We start from the raw sequence: 22488 nt of genomic DNA, 5'->3' as shown, positions 1-22488 counted from the left end.
GGGGTACAAACACCGACCTTACCGCCATTTCGTGGGGCTCCCGCTTTCACAGAGGCCAACAGGTGTCGGACACACAAAAGAGGTAATTGTGGGCAACATTTATCTGGGAGATGTACTGTACATAACAGTTTTAGTATGGAAGACGCACACAAAATAACATAATTTTCACTAAGTCTCACATGAAAATCAAATTGTTACTATGCTGGAAACGAGCACTGCTGCAAATTCAGTTGGACCATTTTATGATTACTGGTTAAAAGTGCATAAGAAAAAACACCAGAAACATCATCCCAGTTTAACTATTTTTATATGGCCTATGTGGTTGCATTATGTTTATGGAATCAGCCCCAACCAGACATTCGACATTCTCCAGAAAGAAGGGCTGACCGAATATGTACAATCAGTATTCTGATTATCCATGAGATCATCTTAAAAGGTTAATGTTTTGATTCTCTCTTTTTTTCGTTGTAGGCATAGTTATTTATTTATTGTATTTATAAAGCGCCAACATATTATGCAGCGCTGGACATTAGTGAAAGTTACAGACAATATTTAGTGGTGACATACAGCAATACGACAATACAGGAAAACAAGAAAAACCAGGTAAGAGCACAGCATAAGTACAAGCTAATGCTTAGTCAGTCACTGGATGGAAGCATGGGGATTAGGCAAATCGAGTTTACTCAAATGCATAGCATGGGTGCACAGTAATGGAGGTGCGTGATCAGGTAGGACACAAAAGGAGGATGCCCCTGCTCAAAGGCTTACAATCTAGAGGGAGAGGTAGGGACACAAAAGGTAGGGGACCAGAGTTCATCTGCGGGTCTAGAGTGGGGGGGGGGGGTAGGCCATAGTGAAAAGGCGAGTTTTGAGGGCCTTCTTGAAGATGTTGGAGGGGGCTGCCCTAATGGGTGGTGGTAGGTAGTTTCATAGTGTTGGAGAAGCTCTTGAGAAGTCCTGGAGGCGTGCATGGGACTGGGTGATGCGGGGGGGGGGGGGGGTGCGGTCAGGCGAAGTTCATTGGAGAAGCAGAGTGAGCGGTTAGGTGTGTACCTCTGAGTAATATTGGAAATGTAGGTTGGACAGGTTTTGTTGACTGATTTGTAGGTCAGACACAGTATCTTGAATCTGATTCTGGACTGGGTAGGAAGCCAGTGAAAGGAATTCACAGAGGGAAGCCGCCGTGGTGAAGCGATGGAAGTAGTGGATAATTCTGGCTGCCGCATTCACAATGGACTGCAGCGGGGCAATTTGGGTCATAGGGAGACCAGACAGAAGGGCATTGCAGTAGTCAAGGCGGGAAATGATGAGGGCATGGATAAGGAGTTTGGTGGTGGCAGAGGTCAGGAAAGGACAGATCTTGCAGATGTTAAGGAGGTGGAAGTTGCGGGACTTTGTGAGGTTTTGGATGTGGGGAGTGAAGGAGAGTGCAGAGTCCAGGGTGACACCCAGATAGCAGGCTTGAGAGGTAGGACGATTGATAGTGTGCTTAACAGTGATATGCACATCCGGGAGGTTCAGGGATGGCCAGGGTGGGAAGATCATAAATTCCATTTTGTTCAGATTTAGTTTCAGGAACCTAGCGGACATCCAGGAGGAGATGACTGATAGGCAGGAGGAGATAAACACGATTGTTTGGCAAGCCATTCAGGTGGTTCTGCAGAGTGGTTGAGACAGAGGCTTAAAAGAGAGGACAGACTATGCTTAACATGTATGAAGAGAGGCAGGGTAGTTGCTAGGACCCTAAGAGATCCAGGGCACTTTTGGGTACCTCAGCCGAAAAATGGGTGTTGCCAGGCCATAATGTGGGTGTGGTTGTGGGTGGAGCTAAATTTACATGAACTTAACAGCGATCTAAGTAGGTCCTCCCAGCAAAATGTTGGATAAAGTCCTCTCTCCATTAATACAAAAAATAAAATAAAATGCAGCCTATCACATAAATAGGCAGTGTCACGTAAACATAACTAGGCAGAGTTACCTGGCTTCTGTACTGGCTAGTTTGGCTTTCAAATGTGTGTTCTGGCCTGCCGCCAGGTTGTCTGGCAGTCCCCCCATAGCATTCCCTGACCTTTTAGTGGACCCCCATCCCATGCTTCCATGGGCCTCCCATTGAGGCACCACAACTCCCATCATGCCCCCATAGTAGAACTACAGCTCCCTGTATGCCCACATAAAGGCATCACAGCACCCAGCATGGCACCGTAGCACCTAGTAGGCGCACATAGATGCCCTGTGTGGTGCCATGCTGGGTGCAGTGGTGCCTCTATTGGTCATGTTGGGTGTTGTGGTGGAGAAGGGAAAGAAGCCCGGAAGAGGAGAAGTCAGCAGAATCCGGAGACCAAGCAGCCGGAGGTGAGTATTGCTGCCCACTGCCTGAATAGATTTGGGGCTAGCAATGCCCCTGTAGAGAGGTGATGTTGTTGTGTGTTAAAGAGGCAGCATGGTGACTCTATGGCAATATATCTAATATTTTACAGTTTGTTGCCTAATTCCTACTCTTTATTGGTATACTCATCAAAGTGTGGGACGTTTTAAACCTCACTATGATCTCCCACCTGCCTAGCCGTGAGACCCCATGAAAACAGGTCGAGCATATGACATTATCTTCCTTCAGTTTACACCATACTCTGTTCTTTATTGTATGGTCATAGAATATGAGTATGTAATAGGCAGAACACAAGTTATACTGTTTGCTTATAAATGTATACTGGATGCTACTGTAATTATTAAGGTAGCTTCAATGCCAACTGAATGTTATGTTGATTGATTGTTATCTTTATTATAACAAAAAATTCAATAAAAATTGAAGTTAAAAAATGGCGCACTGTAGTGACATTTAGTAGAATGTAGTAAGTTATTCTGCTACATCCAATCACAGGAAGCAGCCACAGTCTATATGGCTCCAGCATAACAACTGCTTAACAACATTTATTCTGCTACATCCAATCACAGGAAGCAGCCACAGTCTACATGGCTCCAGCATAACCACTGCTCAGCATCATCATTTATTCTGCTACATCCAATCACAGGAAGCAGCCACAGTCTATATGGTTCCAGCATAACCACTGCTCAGCATCATCATTTATTCTGCTACATCCAATCACAGGAAGCAGCCACAGTCTATATGGCTCCAGCATAACCACTGCTCAGCATCATCATTTATTCTGCTACATCCAATCACAGGAAGCAGCCACAGTCTATATGGCTCCAGCATAACCACTGCTCATCAACATTTATTCTGCTACATCCAATAACAGGAAGCAGCCACAGTCTATATGGCTCCAGCATAACCACTGCTCATCAACATTTATTCTGCTACATCCAATAACAGGAAGCAGCCACAGTCTACATGGCTCCAGCATAACCACTGCTCAGTATCATTTATTCTGCTACATCCAATCACAGGAAGCAGCCACAGTCTATATGGCTCCAGCATAACCACTGCTCAGCATCATTTATTCTGCTACATCCAATCACAGGAAGCAGCCACAGTCTACATGGCTCCAGCATAACCACTGCTCAGTATCATTTATTCTGCTACATCCAATCACAGGAAGCAGCCACAGTCTATATGGCTCCAGCATAACCACTGCTCAGCATCATTTATTCTGCTACATCCAATCACAGGAAGCAGCCACAGTCTACATGGCTCCAGCATAACCACTGCTCAGTATCATTTATTCTGCTACATCCAATCACAGGAAGCAGCCACAGTCTATATGGCTCCAGCATAACCACTGCTCAGCATCATTTATTCTGCTACATCCAATCACAGGAAGCAGCCACAGTCTATATGGCTCCAGCATAACCACTGCTCAGCATCATTTATTCTGCTACATCCAATCACAGGAAGCAGCCACAGTCTATATGGCTCCAGCATAGCCACTGCTCAGCATCATTTATTCTGCTACATCCAATCACAGGAAGCAGCCACAGTCTATATGGCTCCAGCATAACCACTGCTCAGCATCATTTATTCTGCTACATCCAATAACAGGAAGCAGCCACAGTCTATATGGCTCCAGCATAACCACTGCTCAGCATCATTTATTCTGCTACATCCAATCACAGGAAGCAGCCACAGTCTATATGGCTCCAGCATAACCACTGCTCAGTATCATTTATTCTGCTACATCCAATAACAGGAAGCAGCCACAGTCTATATGGCCCCAGCATAACCACTGCTCAGCATCATTTATTCTGCTAAATCATAGAACAGGAAGCACCCACAGTCTATATGGCTCCAGCCACTGCTCAACATCATTTATTCTGCTACATCCCATAACAGGAAGCAGCCACAGTCTATATGGTTCCAGCATAGCCACTGCTCAACATCATCATTTATTCTGCTACATCCCATAACAGGAAGCAGCCACAGTCTATATGGCTCCAGCATAACCACTGCTCAGCATCATTTATTCTGCTAAATCATAGAACAGGAAGGAGCAACAGTCTATATGGCTCCAGCCACTGCTCAGCATCATTTATTCTGCTACATCCCATAACAGGAAGCACCCACAGTCTATATGGCTGCAGCCACTGCTCAGCATCATTTATTCTGCTAAATCATAGAACAGGAAGGAGCAACAGTCTATATGGCTCCAGCCACTGCTCAGCATCATTTATTCTGCTACATCCCATAACAGGAAGCACCCACAGTCTATATGGCTCCAGCCACTGCTCAGCATCATTTATTCTGCTAAATCATAGAACAGGAAGGAGCAACAGTCTATATGGCTCCAGCCACTGCTCAGCATCATTTATTCTGCTACATCCCATAACAGGAAACAACCACAGTCTATATGGCTCCAACATAACCTCTGCTCAGCATCATTTTCGTCATACCAGCGCACACACTAAATTTTAATTTGTGAAGTTGACCTCCCTTCCAGCCTTACCCTTCCATAAAACAGAACTGCAACGAGCACCAAGTCTGTACAACGGTCGTGCTGAAAGATGTCAACCAAAACACATAATGACATGATGATGGGACAAGTCTTTATTGTTTACCTGCTTGGAAAGCTCTCTCAGAAAGTTTTCATCGTTGTCTTCATCTGATGTGTTGACTTCCAGGGGGACATATTCCACAGTAAACACCTTTGTGACAATACCACTCTCTCTGCCATCTCTATAGGTAAAATGTATGCCCATCAGTACACATAACAATGCCAGGGTGAATTAATAATATTCATTACTTATCTGTAATACACACAGTTAATTTTCTTTGCTAAGACAAACAGCATAAAAAGTTTTTAGTTTCCAAAGGTTTTATAAAAGTATTTTAACACTACAAACTTGTATGTGTTCATTCAAGACCTTAAAACAACTATAACTAATAGGAATATGGGCCTGATGCACTAACTAGTGGTAATATTGCTGTGCGGAGACAGCGTACGGTAATATTACCGGTACTAATACAGCAGTGAACAGCAAGTTACGCTATTAGTACGACCCGCAGTGCTTGAGTAATGCGAGCGTTGCTACGGTAGTGCACATACTGTAGTAACACATGCGGTACTCGAGTATAGCAGGTTGCGCTAATATTGTATCACGTGATACACAGTTGTGGTAGTACCGGTAATATTTCCATACGCTGTCTCTGCATGGCAATAAAACCCCTAGTTAGTGTATCAAGCCCTATATACGGTATCTTATATCTTACTAGTTGCAGTAATAGACAGTATCTCACATCATAAAGTTACCATCTAACATTAAGCATCAAAAACTACAAATAGTTGGTGTTCTCCCAGTAATTCCTGAGACCCACTGGTGGCACTTTGCGATGGATTGAAAAGCATCGTCTATTTCGTTTCCCAGAGCAATTTGGCTCTGCAGCCATTAACGCGATTGTTCCAGGATCTCTCTGAAAATGCTGCAAACAGTGGTTTGGGATTGCTCCATTACGGCAGTGCTACAAATGGGACCAATGCCATATAAATCCATTGATATAGCGATTTGCAGATCGCCCGCAAACGGCAAGTGCTGCAAAAGCACTCCTAGTGGGTCCTGCGCCTTAAGCTTGCAGAGCAGACTGGATGCTTCATGCTCCCTATTTTATCTATGGGGTCCACAGAAGTGTGGCATAGCATGCATTACCATAACAACGTGAGCGTTACCCCGTTAACATGCGTGGTGGTTGAACAACCATGCAGTGTTGGTGGTACTTGACCACAGAGTTGGGAAGCCCTGGTCTAGATAATGCAAAGGCTCCCCCTGTCCCCCTCACCTCCATTGATCCAGCACTGGGACCCGCTCCCGTCTGTTAACAAGCACGGCCACACTGTGCAGGAGGAAGATTGCCTTACGTCTGCACAGTAGAACAGAGCTGGTAGGGCTCAACAGAAAAAGCATAGCCTGAGTGTCTCCGTGTTATTGCGCATGGGCAAGGTGTCCTGCGCCTGCGTACCCCAGAACTTCCAGGGGGTGCAGATTTCATATTTCTAACTACTAGGAGTTGTTGCATCTTATACTGTATAGCAGCTGTTTGCACTGCTGTACTAATTTTGTGGTTTACCACTGGTAGGCCTGGAACTCACTAGCAGCATCTTCTAAGCGCTTATAGTTTGCTAAGCTCTTGCTAATGCAATGCTGTGGGGGATTTTTAGAAAATCACATCCCTCAAGTGCACACACACACATAGCATTACATTAGCAAGAGCTTTTCAAATCACAAGCACTTAGAAAAGCACTGCTGCTGTGTACGTGATGTACTTACCAGTATCATACCTGTCACTGAAGTTAAACTTAAACTTCAAACTGACTCCAGGAAGAATTTTTATTTTAATTTTATATAGTGTAGCAAGGAAATGGTGTCCCTATGTGCTAGAAATCCCCCTTCTTGTTGTCCAAACAGGTGTGGGTAGATCTCTCTAACAATGACACCAAATAAAACATTCTTTTGTAGAGTGGGAAAAAGTTACTACCCACATCAAGAGTTTACTGCAGTTCCTTGTTTCCTTCAATTGCCAGCTTCACAGGCAGGGACAGTTAAGGGGACCCAGGGTGAACTTAAAGGAGTTCTTTCGCGAAAAAAGTAGGCAGTTAAAAAATGTGACAGATGACAGGTTTTGGGCCAGTCCATCTTTTTAAGGGGGATTCTCAGGGCTTTCTTTGTTTTCAACAGCATTTCCTGAACAACAGTTGCAAAATTTAGATGACATAATAGTGTGCAAGTGATTAGGGAGGCCGGCTGGTATCTTGCTATTTTGGCAGTTAAACTGTTGTTCAGGAAATGCTGTTGAAAACAAAGAAAGCCCTGAGAATCCCCCTTAAAAAGATGGACTGGCCCAAAACCTGTCATCTGTCACATTTTTTAACTGCCTACTTTTTTCGCGAAAGAATCCCTTTAAGCTGGGAGCCCTCCTCCCTAGAGGAAAGTCAGCCCCCCGGCTGCTCCCCAGGGGCCCTGTATATGTAGCTCCATACTAATCACTCACCTGTCCCGATGCTGCTCCACCCGTGCCGTCTTCAGCTACTCTGCTTCTTCTCCATCTGGAACGTGTTATGTGAAAATAACACACGCCGGGTCACACAGAAGAGGAAGGCAGTGTGGCTGAAGACAGCGCGGACAGAGCAGCTCCAAGACAGTTAAGTGATTAGTATGGCGCTACATGTACAGAGGCCCAGGGGAGCAGTGGGGTGAGACCAATTGGTGGGGTCCTGTGGCACGGGGATCCAGCAGCGGTCGGGGGCCCTGGGGCAATTGTCCACTTTGCCTGAATCACAGCACCAGCCCTGTCCACAGGTTCTTGTTAAAGGACCCCTTAGGTAAGAAGTATATGGAGGCTGCCATATTGAATTCCTTTTAAACAATGCAAATTGCCTGGCTGTCCTGCTGATCCTCCGCCTCCAATTTTTTAGCCATAGACCCTGAACAAGCATGCAGATGAGAGGTTTGACTGCAGTTTGTCTGGATTTGCCGCATGATTGTTTTAGATGGATGATTTAGACACTACTGATGCATGAAAGAGCAGTAGGATGTCAAGCAACTGGTTTTGTTGAAAAGGAAACAAAACATGTCTGCCTCCATCTCCCTCTGACAGGGAACACACTTAGCAGAATAGCATGCATTGCTAAGTGTGTTCCCTACCTCTCACTTCAGGTGTCCTTTAAAGCATGGGGGTCCAGAGAGGTGACAAGGAGGTGACATATTATTTTGCCTTGTAGTGGATCTTTAAATTGTAATTTTGTTCTAAGGAGTATCTCCCAGCTGCCTTGGACAAAGGCTTTCCTACCTGTAAATGTTAGCTGAAGGGTGACTTAATGGGGTAGTTCTGTAAAGCAATAAATCAGGCTTTGTTTTTATTTTCTAAAGAGAGTCAGATAACATCAGCAGTTGGACCGATTGGTGTTGGATATGGACGGTTAGATATGGACCGTGGCTATAGAAGGTTGTGATGGTGGGGAATGAGAGAACTATAGCGGCTGCGCAATGCAGGCCTTCTCCTACACAGAAGGGAGTGTGGCTATGAGAGCTCTTGTTTGGGCTCTTTTTCACAAGCAGTTGAAAAGACTGTCAAACTCTCTCAACTGCTTGCTGCTGCCTGGCAAGTGGCAACTGCTCGCTGCTGCCTGGCAAGTGGCAACTGCTTGCTGTTGCTTGGTAACTGCTCACTGAGCGTTGCACCTGTTGACAAGAGCCCTAACTGTGATGGAAAAGTATGAAAATGTCCCAAGTATTTTGCATCCTTTTTCCAGAAGTGTCCATAACACACTGATATGTTCCTTTTTGAAATTTTCCTATGACTCACAAGACATTTATAATTAATACGATTAATACGAACTCCCAACATGCATCACTTCTGCAAGTGACAACCAGCATCAGTAAAAACTTTGCAAAACCTATAAGAGCCCCATAATTTATCTACACTTAAACCTCTAGTTCACTCCAGGTTTAAAATGCTTAGTGCCTCTTTTCCACGGACAGTTGATAGACAGTGAAAAGCCTCTCAAACTCTCACAACTGCTTACTGCTGCCTGGTAACTGCTCACTGCTGCCTAGTAACTGCTTGCTGAGCACACAGTTCAACTGTCCTTGGAAAAGAGGCCTTAGATTACTACAGTATAGCTCTATGGGTAGGATATGGGAAATGTGTACGTTAAAAAGGGGCGCTGGGAAAAAAAGGGCGCGGGGTTTTAAACGATAAACATGGATAACGTTTAAAAATATATTGTACTATATTTCGTTTAAAAATAATGTTTTATAAAGTTATAAATCATTAAATAATGTGCATGAAATCGGCAATTGTGAAAACGTTAATCTTCCGTTTAAAAAGTTAAATGTATAATAACGTTTAAAAAAAAAAAAGTAAGTAACCCTCCCTGTACCTACCCCTAACCCCTAGACCCCCGTATTGGTGCCTAAACCTAAGACCCCCCTGGTGGTGCCTAAACCTAAGACTCCCCTGATAGTGCCTAAACCTAAGACCCCCCTGGTGGTGCCTAAACCTAAGACCCCCCTGGTGGTGCCTAAACCTAAGACCCTCCTTAGTGATCACTGTATTGTGTGTAGAATAATGTTTTAGAAACAGTAAGGGATAAAATATATTACAATTTACATTACGTACTGATCGCTTTATTATGTGAATAATAATGTTTTACAAACAGTAAGGGATAGCATTTAAAATAATGTTTTATTGAATAGGAAACGTAAATCATCACAAGCAGTTATAAAATTAAAAATCTTCAGGCGCCATTGGAAAACGTTATTATTCTCGGGCGCCCTTTTTTCCTGTTCGGCGCCCAGTAAACAATATTTATTATGGGAGTGAATGGCGGCGCCCGATTTGTCCACTAGCCACCTGCGCCCTTTTTTACTGTTTCCATGGGAAATAGGAGTTTTAAAACTCAGTAATGATCTTGATCCAGTTCACTGCTGCCATCTACTGTCATTAGTGTTTAACAGCAGAACTACACTAAAACAGTTTGCAGCACATCTTATTTTTATAGATTTTTTAGAAAAAGAATTTGCAGAATAAACATAATATAGTTTTAACCTCCCTGGCATTATGATTATTTCCAGATTTAGGGTCTAAAATTGCATTTTTTTCACAAGCTTTTAGATCCTAAAAACAAAAAAATAAAAACATCACAGAGAGATCTGCAGCATCTCCTGCATAAGGCCTCTTTTTCACGGACACTTGAACTGTGTGCTCAGCAAGCAGTTACCAGGCAGCAGCAAGCAGTTCTGAGAGTTTGAGAGGCATTTCACTGCCTATCAACTGTCTGTGGAAAAGAGGCCTAAAACTCCCTCAGGCACAGGATTACCACTCTGGCCTGACTCGGGATTACTGCTAAGGAGGTTAATAATTTTATTAATTGCTTTGGGATTTAGGCCTCTTTTCCACAGACTGTTGAGCTGTGTGCTCGGCAATCAGTTACCAGGGAGCAGTTACCAGGCAGCAACAAGCAGTTACCAGGCAGCAGTGAGTAGTTGTGTGAGTTTGAGAGGCATTTCACTGCCTATCAACAGTTCGTGGAAAAGAGGCCTTAGGGAATCTGCTTGGCAGATCCTGTCGGACCATCATCAGTACTTCATGAGTTAATCTTCTGTGCACTGCTAGTCTTAAAGGATACCACAACTGACATGTGGCATAATGAGATAGACATGGGTATGTACAGTGCCTAGCACACAAATAACTATGCTGTGTTCCTTTTTTTCTTTCTCTGCCTGAAAGAGGTAAATATCAGGTATGTAAGTGGCTGACTCAGTCGTGACTCAGACAGGAAGTGACTACAGTGTGATCTTCACTGATAAGAAATTCCAACTATAAAACACTTTCCTAGAAGAAAATGGCTTCTGAGGCCTGGTGCACACCAAAAACCGCTAGCAGATCCGCAAAACGCTAGCGTTTTTCTGAACGCTTTGTCTGTTTTTTTAGCTGCGTTTTGCTAGCGTTTTGCGTTTTGCGGTGGCGTTTAGCATGCGTTTTTCTAGCGTTTTGCGTTTTGCGTTTTTTAAGGAAAAAGGTAGAAAGAATTGAACCAAAGGCTAAAAATTAGATATATTGATGACATGTGGATCAAATGAAGGAATTAAAGTGCAAGTACCAATATAAAAAGGGAGTGGTCCTTCACAGCATTGTGGGTTAGTTGAGGAGAGGTGACATAGTGCTTGAGAGTGAGTTGTTTTTGTGGAGAGAGAAAATGTATCCTGATTTGCTATTACTAATATGTGTAGCAGCATATATGAGACGCAGGCCAAGGACACGGAGATACTGGGTGCATCCCATACTGCAACAGCGGCGCAGGAAGGGTCAATTTTGGACACTCTATCGTGACTTGAGGCAGCATCCAGACAAGTTCTTTGGCTACACCAGAATGTCTGTGGGCAGGTAAGAGTTGTTTTGTTTGTTCTGTACCATTTGGCATTCTTGTTATTTAAATAATGAATGTTGCAGTCATTGCTGAGCCTTATTTAACACTCTGTTGGACTCCAATGTACAAACCAACACACTCAGCAATCATGTATATGCATTAAAAGACTAAGATTACCATTATGCTTGTTCCTGGTGTGTTATGCATACACTGCCTAACACCTATTGCTTTTTTGGACTACCCAGTAACTACTATAGTATATAAGCATACATCATTTTTGAACAATAACCTAAGGTAATAACCCCACGTAACACACATTTATACCTATACCAATATCATGCACCTATGAACAGCAGAAACTCAGTAAAGACACTTGTTGTGGCCAGCGACATTATTTTATTTGTTTTTGGTAGTGGTTGCCCAAATAATTCTTTAGGCCATGTTGTCATGAAGGTATTTTTGCAAACATAGAATGTATATGTTCAAAAAAGAATGCTTTTATATCACAAACATCATCAACAAATTACATATACATCTGTATTTTTGACAGTTTTGATTGTCTACTGTCCAAATTGAAGGATGCCCTTCAAAGACAAGATACTAATTATCGCCGTGCAATCACTCCAACGGAGCGTCTCCTCATAACTTTGAGGTATGTGAAACTAACTTTAAAATATTAACATAAAATATAACGATTTACACTACCTATAAGGCACACTTCCTACTCATGTTGTGCAAGATAATCAGACATGCTTCCAGTGTCATGAATGAAAGCTTGTGTAGCTGATTCTGAAGTAGTTTGTGGCTGGGTCTGAGCTGATAAATCAGTGTACACCGGAGTGTCTGATCTTTGATACCTATTAGCTTGCTCAAAACGCATAGGTCCTGTCATAGGATAATGTGGCTGCTGCCCATATGGCCGGGTTGCCATATGCATAGGTGGGTAACTAGGTGGGTCATACATACGGTGACTCTGGTAAGATGGTTGTGGGTATGAATGATACTGAGGAGTGGCATGAGGCATGTGTTGTTGAGTGACATAGTTGGAGCTATTTTCTTCTGCCTGGCTCTGAGTTTGCAAAAATTTGCCCAGGGTCTCAGATATGGCATGTCTGGCTGCCCATTGCTTATCTGGTGGCACTTTCTGTAACAATGGCACTAAACTTAGCAGATACTGGGTGCATGGCTCTTTTAATTGTTTGATTTCCTCCTCTCGCTTCTCCATATGATCCACAGCCTTTTCAATAGAAGTAATGAGCTTGTGATCATATTCAGCCCTGCTCATACCTCTTGCTATTCTCCTGCCTTGGGTTGATGCCCTCACACCTCTACTAGATCTGTGAGTTGTGCGTGGCCTAGTAGTTAGTGTACTGGGTTGTGTTTGATCAGCAGTTGTTGAGTCACTCTCATCCAGTGTAGCTGTGTCACCATCCTGTGGAGTTAAATCATCCACTTCCAGATCACTGCTAGTGTTGTGGCCTGCATCTATTTCCGCCTCCTCAGGATCAGGATCAGGTGGCAGGCTATCTTCAGTTCTAATGTAAAGAAGAAGAGAAGAATTGAGTACTGGTATAGAGGCCAGTGATGTAAAATAGAAAATGTCATTGATGTACATGTGTAACTGTACAACAATCATAGTTGCCTTTCTCTCCTGCAGAAATGTTGTGAGTATTACTTTAAGGCACAGCCCCTGAGTCATCATGCAGATCACATGTTTGTAGTGAAGTATTAATGTATAATCTACACATGCTTGTTCGTGGTGTGTGATTCAGACACTACTGCAGCCAAATAGATCCACATGAGTGTAAGGCAACTGGTATTTGTCCACAAAATCCTACCAGATTCCTGACAGATAATCGCACTATAAATAGCTTAGTAAACAATCATATTAAGCAAAGGCCTACTGTAAAATGACCTGCAGTGAATCACATTGAGTCTATCACACTCCTGCAATGCATTGTGTGACTTGTATTTATATTACAGCTGTAGCGGATACTTTTTTCAGAAGTGTAATAGGTGTACATTTGCGCCATACTTACTCAGCCGACTCATGATGTTTTCTCATAAATTCCAGAATCCCACAGAATTTATATCTTGTTCTTTGGGAACTGCCACACCCACTTTTAGATTCTTGATATTGTTTCTCCAGCTCCTTTTTATAACTGTCTCGCACAGACTTCCATCTTTTGCGCAGGAGACCAACTTCGAACAAAAAACAAATAAACATTTCTGTATTACTTTTCAGATTTCTGGCAACAGGACATTCATATGCAGCTCTGCATTATCAGTTCCTGATGGGAAGATCTACTATCCGCTACCTGGTTTTGGACACATGCAAACTGATTTGGAAAACACTGCAGCCCGAATTTATGCCACCTCCTGATCTACCTATGTGGGAGGCTAATATTCAGCATTTCTGGGAAAAGCATCAATTCCCTAACTGCCTAGGAGCAGTGGATGGGAAACATGTCCGTATTGTTATGCCTGCAGCCACTGGCAGTGTGTATTACAATTATAAAAAATATTTCTCTCTTGTGCTCATGGCTGTGGTGGATCCGAATTTAAAATTTATATATGTGGATGTGGGTGCTTACGGCAGTTCACATGATTCTGCTGTTTTCCAACACAGCAGATTTGGCTTGAAACTCCTAACTGGCCAAATGACCTTACCAGCACCACGACCCTGGCCTGACAGACAACACCCACCTTACCCATGTGTGTTTGTGGCTGATGAGGCATTTGCTCTATCCGAGCATGTGATGCGGCCTTATGCCCAAAGAGATATGTCTCTGAAAAAAAAGTGTTTAATCAGCGCCTTACCAAAGCCAGGCAAGTGGTGGAATGTGCTTTTGGCATACTTTCTAACAAATGGCGCATTTTTCATACTGCCCTAAAAATGAAACCACAGTATGCTATTGCAGTTGTGAAGGCCACATGTGTTTTACACAATTATGTAAGAACATTAGATGGCATGCACACAGAGGAGGAGGAGATTCCACCCTGTGCTCTTCAAAATGTTGCCCCTTCTACCTTACGTGGGCCTATTTCTGCCATTCAAATGCGAGATAAACTCGCAGATTACTTTGTGCCATAACCGATAAGTATGTAAATATTACAGGTTGACATTTAATTTGATTACATTATGATCTTTACTTTACTATTAAAAAATAGGTCAACCTCTTTGTATGTGTTAATCTATGATCATGTTCTTTACTGTAATATCACAACCGCATGCAGAATACATGTGCATACATAGACACACATGTACGTGCTGTTCCGATTGAGAGATGCCTATACAGAGACACAGACTGCAAGAGAGACATGTGGTAATGACACTTAGGATTAGCTAATTAACCTTTCAGGGGAGGGGTCTTCACATATTGTCAGCACAGTGCCAAAAGAGTCAACCTAAAAGAGTTAACAACACATGTTTAACAAATACACTCACCTTTTGCTTCTTGAGTCTTTGGTGACAATTTTTCCCATTTTTCACCCAGGAACTCATGGGCAATGTTTCTCCAGATGTCATGCAGCCTTTGATGATCTTTGTGTCCAGGCAATGTCTTGTCATACAGCTCTGGACTATTCTGTATTTTAATTATTAAATTTTCTGTGGTAAACCACGTGCCAGACATCTTGCACAAACCTTCTCTGCAATCCCTCATGCAAAGCAGAACAACAGGAAGTACACTTTGACCTGGAAGAGCAGATTCTGACAAAAAACGCATCTGCATCCGCTTCCAAAAACGCTATACCAAGCGGTTTGACAGGCGGTTTGCGTTTTTCCTATACTTAACATTGAGGCAGAAACGCATCCGCAATCCAAAATCTGCTGCAGCCCGGGAGTATGCGTTTCTGCAAAACGCCTACCGCTCTGGTGTGCACCACCCCATTGAAATGCATTACCCTAGCAGATCCGCACCCGCAAGCAGATCGCAAACCGCAGCGGAAACGCTCCGGTGTGCACTAGGCCTGAGAGCAAGAAAGAGATAAAAAAGGGGGAAATTCTTATCAGTGAGGGTCACACTGTAGTCACTTCCTGTCTGAGTCAGGACTGAGTCAGACACTTACATACCTGATATTTACCTCTTTCAGGCAGAGAAAGAAAAAAAGAAACACAGCATAGTTATTTGTGTGCTAGGCACTGTACATACCCATGCCTATCTCATTATGCCACATGTCAGTTGTGGTATCCTTTAAGGCCTCTTTTCCATGGATAGTTGATAGGCAGTGAAATGCCTCTCAAACTCCCACAACTGCTCACTGCTGCCTGGTAACTGCTTGTTGCTGCCTTGTAACTGCTCACTGCTGCCTGGTAACTGCTTGCTGAACACACAGCTCAAAAGTCTGTGGAAAAGAGGCCTTAAAGTGACCCAGAGATTAATAAAAAGCCTTTTTTGTACTTACCCGGGGCTTCCTCCAGCCCCACAAGCATGGATGCGTCCCTCACCGTCCTCCTCATCGCCGCCGTTCAGCCGCAATCTACGACATGTAAGTGCCTGTGTGACGTCAGCAGCGGGCCTACTGGCATGTGCGGACCTTCTGTGCAAGCACAGAAGGCCCTGGCTGACGTCACTCAGTCAGACTAAGCCCAAACTGAGCCGTCTGCCGGGGTTTGATTGCGGCTAAACAGAGGACTCAGGGCGGACCGCGGGAGGCACGTGTGCGGAAGGCGAGGGACGCATCCATGCTTATGGGGCTGGAAGAAGCCCTGGGTAAGTAAAAAACAGGCTTTTTATTCATATCTGGTTCTCTATAGCTACCTTGGCCTCCTGGACATACTAGCTACGCCCAGGAGGCCATGTGCGCGTCCGCGCGCTCCCGTGGCCGATCGCGCGCGCGTGCACGCGTGCTCCCAGCCGCGGTTCGGTATCCTGGCAATCAGTAAATCGGGCTATGGTGCCCGATCACTGATTCCTCTCCCCCGCAGAAAAAGCGACAGCTTCTCTCAGAAGCTTCGCTTTTTCTGGCTGTTGCTTCCCCCATGCGTCTCTCTAAGCGCAGGTTACGCTTAGAGTGACGTCATGTAAACAAACTCATGGCCGCCATCTTGTGGCCAAAAAGTAAAACTACAACTAAAAGTAAAAAAAATAAAACTCAACACACATTTACACTCTAAGACTACTGTTTACATCCCACCCTCCCAAAAAAATACCCAAATAAAATGTTTAATATAAAAAAATAAAAAAAACATTAAAATAAAAAAACAAAAAAACATGTAAATATTTACCTAAGGGTGTAAACTTTTTAAATATAAATGTAAAGATGAAATATTTCTATATTTTTTTTTTATTTTAAACTTGTAAATAGTGATAGATGCAAAACAGAAAAAATGCACCTTTATTTCCAAATAATATATTGTCGCCATACATTATGATAGGGACATAATTTTTACGGGGTTATAACCGGGACATATGGGCAAATACAATACATGAGTTTTAATTATGGAGGCATGTATTATTTTAAAACTATAATTGGCCGAAAACTGAGAAAAAATGAATTTTTTTCCGTTTTTTTCTTATTCTTCCTGTTAAAATTCATTTACAGTAAAGTGGCTCTTAGCAAAATGTACCACCCAAAGAAAGCCTAATTGGTGGCGGAAAAAAACAAGATATAGATCAGTTCATTGTGATAAGTAGTGATAAAGTTATAGGCTAATGAATGGGAGGTGAAAATTGCTCGGATGCATAAAGTGAAAATGACTGAAGGCTGAAGTGGTTAAACATGCTTTAACTGACTTGTATTTAACGTGTACCTGTGAGAAAAAATAAATAAATGAATGGTAAATTACTTAACCCAGTAAAGAAAAGCTTCTGGATAATCCAGAGGCTTCCCCATCCTCCTTGACAGCACCGAGTGAGCAATGGAACCCTCCAAACATATTGGACCAGTGCTTGTCAAATCTGCTCATGTGGTCGCACTGCATTCTGTGTACGAGTGTGGCTGCACTGCGCAGACACGAGTACGGCCCGCGCCTGCGCAGTAGCATGGAGCTGCTAGTGCACGGCTTTTTCCTGCACGACTGCGCAGTTCGATCACGCTTGTTCACGGAAGGGAAGGCAGATGCAAAGAAGATGAGGGTACCAACAAGCAACAGTGGGGTGAATGAGGATTGGAGAAGTCTCTGGATCCTCTACTGAAGTTTCTACTGAGGTAAGTATCACTTTTTTACTTTTTCTGGCACAGGTTTGCATTTTGGGCACCACTTACGCCCGCTATTTATTGGGCACCCAAATTTCACACAATATTTATAAAGGTGCCTACGGCAGTGCCCATATTTCTGCCGCTAGCGGGCGCCCAAGTTTCCTGCTTCCCATCCAGGATCATTGGGGTGCCAATGTGCCTATGGCAATTGTACCGAGCCAAACTGATATATTTTATCATTGCTATCTCTGTCCCCATTGGAGACATTTTACCTCACGTCTTGTCCCTTGGTCCGCCATGGCATTTTGTGGTTTTTAAAAGAAAACTGTTAATCTCAGGGCCAAGAAATGAGGGACAGCAATACAACTTGTCAAGGATTCTGACCTCACTCTACGCAATGTGTTATTTGCTACTGTTTCTGTCACTCTCCAGATGAGTTCTCCACTTCCTGTCTGGACAGGAAGTCGTGTAAATTCTCACAAATTGGGACACAGGGCAGCAATGAAAAGCAAAAATAGGTTGTAACACAATACTAGGATGTCCAGTAGGAAATTACAATTTTTTTAGTAAACAAAATTTAAGTCTGATAATTAACAGATGACTGGAAAACATAACATTACACAGTGCTGACTTACCTACTTACAGCAACAGACTTAACTGTTATTTTACCATCAGGCAATGTAAAGGGGCCTCGATATTTTAAGGCTGTATTTTCTAGGTGTCCAACCTTCTTATACAATTCTGGCTTGCTTCCATCAAGTGTATAAAATATAGACACATCTGGAGAATCTACAATGTCAATCACACAATATCATATGTGGTTAATTTCATCCTTTTTTTTAGGAAACCCAAGGTGAAAATAAATTGATGAGATAAACAATTGTATCTATCCTTCTACTCCTAAAAATTACTTTTTTTTAGAATCCCCGAGTTTTCTTTTCTTTTTAAAAATTAGGCTTAAGAAATTGTCTCAAATGACAGATACAGTCTTTCAGTGTCCCAGAAGCTAAAATATATGAACGATTGACCCTTTTTAACTATCCTCTGCGCGCAGAAGCTGTTCTCTTCCAGACAAGAGTTTTATGGCTGTAATTTGTAATCCGTGAGGGTAACTCTGCTGTATAGTCCGACTGGGTCCCTACTGGAGAGAAACTGTCACTTGCGTATCTGAATGAGTAACCCCTTTCGGCAGAAAAAAAAGGAAATTAATATGGTGTACTTTAATTATTTGTGTGCTTGGCACTGCACATACACATGTCTATCTCATCATGTCACATGACACCTCGGGAACACTGTGAGACTAACAGAATACAAAACAAACATTACTCACTATGAACTGAAAACATGAGCTGACTTCACATTTTGACATTTAAAACAAAAATCTGCCTTAAAACAGAAGGTATTTGTGATTATTCAGGCTGGAGTGAGCATAGAAGATCTCCCACAATGCATCATTACTGAACAACAGCACAGCGGTGTAGTGGTTAGCGCTCTCGCCTTGCAGCGCTGGGTCCCCGGTACGGATCCCAGCCAGGTCAACATCTGCAAGGAGTTTGTATGTTCTACCTGTGTCTGCTTGGGTTTTCTTAGGGTACTCCGGTTTCCTCCCACATCCCAAAAACATACAGATAACTTAATTTGCTTCCCCCTAAATTGGCCCTAGACCAGTGATGGCTAACCTTGGCCCTCCAGCTGTGACAAAACTACAAATGCCATCATGCCTCCGCCTCCCAGAGTTATGCTTAGAGCTGTCAGAGTACTGCAATGCCTCATGGGACTTGTAGTTCCACCACAGCTTGAGTACCAAGGTTAGACATAACTGCCCTAGACTATGATACATGCACTATACAATACATACATAGACATATGACTATGGTGGGGATTAGATTGTGAGCCTCTCTGAAGGACAGTTAGTGATGAGACAATATATACTCTGTACAGTGCTGTGTAATATGTTGGCACTATATAACTATAATTGTAGTTGCTAGCTGCTAGTGAGATTTAGATTCTAGTGGCTGGTACGTGGGGATCAGTAGATTCTAGTCGCAGGCTGGTGGTAATAATACAACAACAACAACAAAACATTTGTAAAGCTCTTTTCTCCTGTAGGACCCACACCACATAAGCTTGTCTCAGATCAGTACATAGTGATGTGAACAGGGGGAAAAGTTATGTGATCATAAATGCCAGACACAACAGGTGGATTTTCAGTTTTGATTTAAATGTGTCCAGAGTTGGAGCTGTGTTGATTACGTTTGGCAAGGCATTCCACAGAGCAGGGGCAGCATGACAGAAAGCTCTGGCTCCAAGGGATTTTAGTTTATCTCTGGGGGTGGTAAAGTTATTGGTTCCTTTTGATCTGAGGCTGTGGGAGGTGTGACACAGTTGCAACAGATCATTCAGGTATCCTGGGCCTAGGTCGGGATTTGAATGTTAGCATGCCAATTTTGAAAAGGATTCTCCCTTTTATGGGTAGGCAGTGTAGTGAGCAAAGCATTGGTGTTATGTGGCAATGCTGGGGTTGGCTTGTTAACAGTCTTACAGCAACATTCTGTACAAGCCACAGGCTGTGTAGGTCTTTATTTTGAAGGCTTGCATAGAGGGCATAGCAATATTCCTGCCGTGATGTGATGAAGGCGTGAACTAACAAACAAACAAACACAGAACATTTATATCGCGCTTTTCTCCTGGCGGACTCAAAGCGCCAGAGCTACAGCCACTAGGACGCGCTCTATAGGCAGTAGCAATGTTAGGGAGTCTTGCCCAAGGTCTCCTACTGAATAGGTGCTGGTCTCCTGTGTCAGAGGCAGAGCCCTTAACCATTACACTTTCCAACTACGGTTGGAAGACCCTTTGAAGGAATGAGGTGCTTATTTTTTGCAATATTCCTCGACTTAATCAGTTGGTGTGCATTAGTGTGCGTTAGTACGCGTTTTTTCCATAGCAGTGAATTGTGAAAAAGATTTCAGTTAAAACACGTTAAGTGTGAAAGGTGCCATAGGAAAACATGGGCATTACTTTGAAAATCAGTTTTCTTTCAGTTATAACTGAGAGCAACTGATTGAGTGTAAACGGGGCCTAAGGTGAAAGAAGATGTTTCATCACAGCTGAGATTTGATTCCTGACGTTTAATTCCCCATCAATCAGTAAACTTTGTTTGTGGGCTGCTCAGGGTGCATGTGAGCTGCTGAGGGTACATGTGGGCTACTCAGGGCACATGTGGGCTACTCAGGGCACATGTGGGCTGCTCAGGGCGCATGTGGGCTGCTCAGGGCGCATGTGGGCTGCTCAGGGCACATGTGCGCTGCTTAGGGTACATGTGGGTTGCTCAGGGCACATGTGGGCTGCTCAGAGCACAAGTAGGCTGCTCCGGGCGCATGTGGGCTGCTCAGGGCGCGTGTGGGCTGCTCAGGGCGCATGTGGGCTGCTCAGGGCACATGTGGGCTGCTCAGGGCACATGTGGGCTGCTCAGGGCACATGTGGGCTGCTCAGGGCACATGTGGGCTGCTCAGAGCACATGTGGGCTGCTCAGGGCACATGTGGGCTGCTCAGGGCACATGTGGGCTGCTCAGGGCACATGTGGGCTGCTCAGGGTACATGTGGGTGCTCAGGGTGCATTTTGCATTTTGGGTGCTCAGAGGGGCATGTGGGTTGCTCAGAGTGCATGTGAGTGTAGCAAAGGAGGGGCAGTACTTCTTACTTCTCCACGGAGCAGCACGGAGTTGGATGTCATACTGACAGTCAGCCCCCTGCCCCCTTCAGTCAGAGATTGTAGCCTTTTTAGGATGAAAGCAAAAGGCAAGAAGGAGGTAAGACAAAAGAGTGGTGGGAGGGGCAACATTTCAACACATGCGTTTGACACAGCTAGGTAGGCAGGAGGATGCGGGATGCCGAGTTGGCTTGCAAGAGGCTGGCCTGGCTGTCTGTTTGCTGAACTCCTGTCTCCCGCAAATTAAAGGGGACAAACTATGGGGGACGGAGCTCATTACTGGAGCTCTCAGCAGTGTGCCCTTCCTCATCATTGCGCTCCATACACAGGCCTGAAAAGACTGTGCTTAGAAATGGCCCTGAGAATGGTGACGAAGCAGCCGAGAACATTGCACAAGTATACTCTAAGGCTCAGTTCAGTGGCAACGCATCCATGAAAACGGATCCGATCGTGCCGGTCGATTGGATCCGTTTTTACTCCGTTTGCCTCCCGCTGCTTCCGTTCTGTTAACCCGTCCCCCACTCCCAAAGTGAATTTTGCTGGATAGAACGGTCCTTTTCTTCACTGGAGAAACATTCCGTTTTCTCATTGCACCCAATAATGTGCTTCAACATCTGTTTCCATTCCGCTGGGCTCAGTGGTCCGGAAAAATTGGTGCAGGAGCAAACTTGCGATCCATTCAGTGGATCGTACGAAACGGTCCAACAGACGAATGTGAACGGATCCATAGGTTTACATTGGATCCATTTGCATCCGTTCCAATCTGGCAACTGACCGTTTTTAAACACCAGTATGAACCGGGCCAAAGTTAAAAATGTGACTTCTGTGACCTTGGAGCTGCACTATACTTGAAACTAGCCAGAATTCAGCAAACATACATATTTATCTGACAAAATATATTATCTGAATGTCAACTAAAACAAATACATAATACGGTGGTAGGTAGGTGAAAGTCTTCACTCTATCATACCTGATTTTATTTCAATTGGTGTGTTGGTATCCACCTCATATTTCCCTTTACCAGGAAGAGGGACACGCAGTGGTATAATCTGCGGAACACATATGGAGCCAGCCGTCATCCTTCCTGTGTGTGAAGAGAAGCATTTTTACAATCATAGAAAAAAAGAATGGGCACAAGAGGATATTATTCCTTCAGTCAAGTAGTAAGTTAATATACAGGCAAAGATCTTTAAACATTTACATACTGATGCATAAACAAAGTAGAGGTCAACAAGCAGTTGCCTACCTTATTTCTCTCCAGAGAATAAGACTTCAAAGCACTCTTTCAGGAGCGTAGCAATAGCCAGAGCAATTTGATGG

At 43.7% G+C, this 22488-nt stretch overlaps 2 protein-coding genes and 1 long non-coding RNA gene across 4 annotated transcripts in view; 1 reads left to right on the top strand and 2 right to left on the bottom strand.

Moving 5' to 3' along the window:
• Window positions 1–22488, bottom strand: part of DZANK1 (double zinc ribbon and ankyrin repeat domains 1) — a 93834-nt gene that overhangs the window by 56156 nt on the left and 15190 nt on the right. For both annotated transcript variants that reach the window (XM_068232225.1, XM_068232224.1), the window contains exons 2-4: window positions 22139–22252; window positions 18095–18248; window positions 5011–5128 (exon numbers count right to left, since the gene is read on the bottom strand). In XM_068232225.1, the coding sequence (XP_068088326.1) occupies window positions 5011–5128; window positions 18095–18248; window positions 22139–22247 (381 nt within the window). In that variant the 5' untranslated portion in view covers window positions 22248–22252. The remainder of the gene's footprint in view (window positions 1–5010; window positions 5129–18094; window positions 18249–22138; window positions 22253–22488) is intronic.
• On the top strand, window positions 11052–15268 carry LOC137504165 (uncharacterized). Its single transcript, XR_011019439.1, has 3 exons — window positions 11052–11332; window positions 11866–11967; window positions 13561–15268. It is a non-coding gene; the product is annotated as an uncharacterized lncRNA (long non-coding RNA).
• LOC137504164 (uncharacterized) lies at window positions 11129–15271 on the bottom strand. Its single transcript, XM_068232223.1, has 3 exons — window positions 14764–15271; window positions 13355–13517; window positions 11129–12850 (listed from the first exon to the last, which is right to left on the bottom strand). The coding sequence occupies exons 1-3, from the start codon at window positions 15047–15049 to the stop codon at window positions 12037–12039; spliced, it is 1263 nt and encodes a 420-aa protein (XP_068088324.1). The 5' UTR covers window positions 15050–15271; the 3' UTR covers window positions 11129–12036.

Source organism: Hyperolius riggenbachi, chromosome 4, assembly GCF_040937935.1.
Source record: "Hyperolius riggenbachi isolate aHypRig1 chromosome 4, aHypRig1.pri, whole genome shotgun sequence".
In the NCBI taxonomy this organism is placed as follows: Eukaryota; Metazoa; Chordata; class Amphibia; order Anura; family Hyperoliidae; genus Hyperolius; species Hyperolius riggenbachi.
The sequence above is the reverse complement of the archived record's forward strand: the minus strand, read 5'-3'. Positions and strand labels throughout refer to the sequence as shown.

Coding starts and splice junctions, on each gene's coding strand:
- LOC137504164 (XM_068232223.1), bottom strand. CDS start 15,049: ATGCAGATGCGTTTTTTGTCAGAATCTGCTCTTCCAGGTCAAAGTGTA. Junction 13,518..14,763: donor AAAGACTCAAGAAGCAAAAG/GTGAGTGTATTT, acceptor TTTTGTTCGAAG/TTGGTCTCCTGCGCAAAAGA. Junction 12,851..13,354: donor AAACATCATGAGTCGGCTGA/GTAAGTATGGCG, acceptor TCTTTACATTAG/AACTGAAGATAGCCTGCCAC.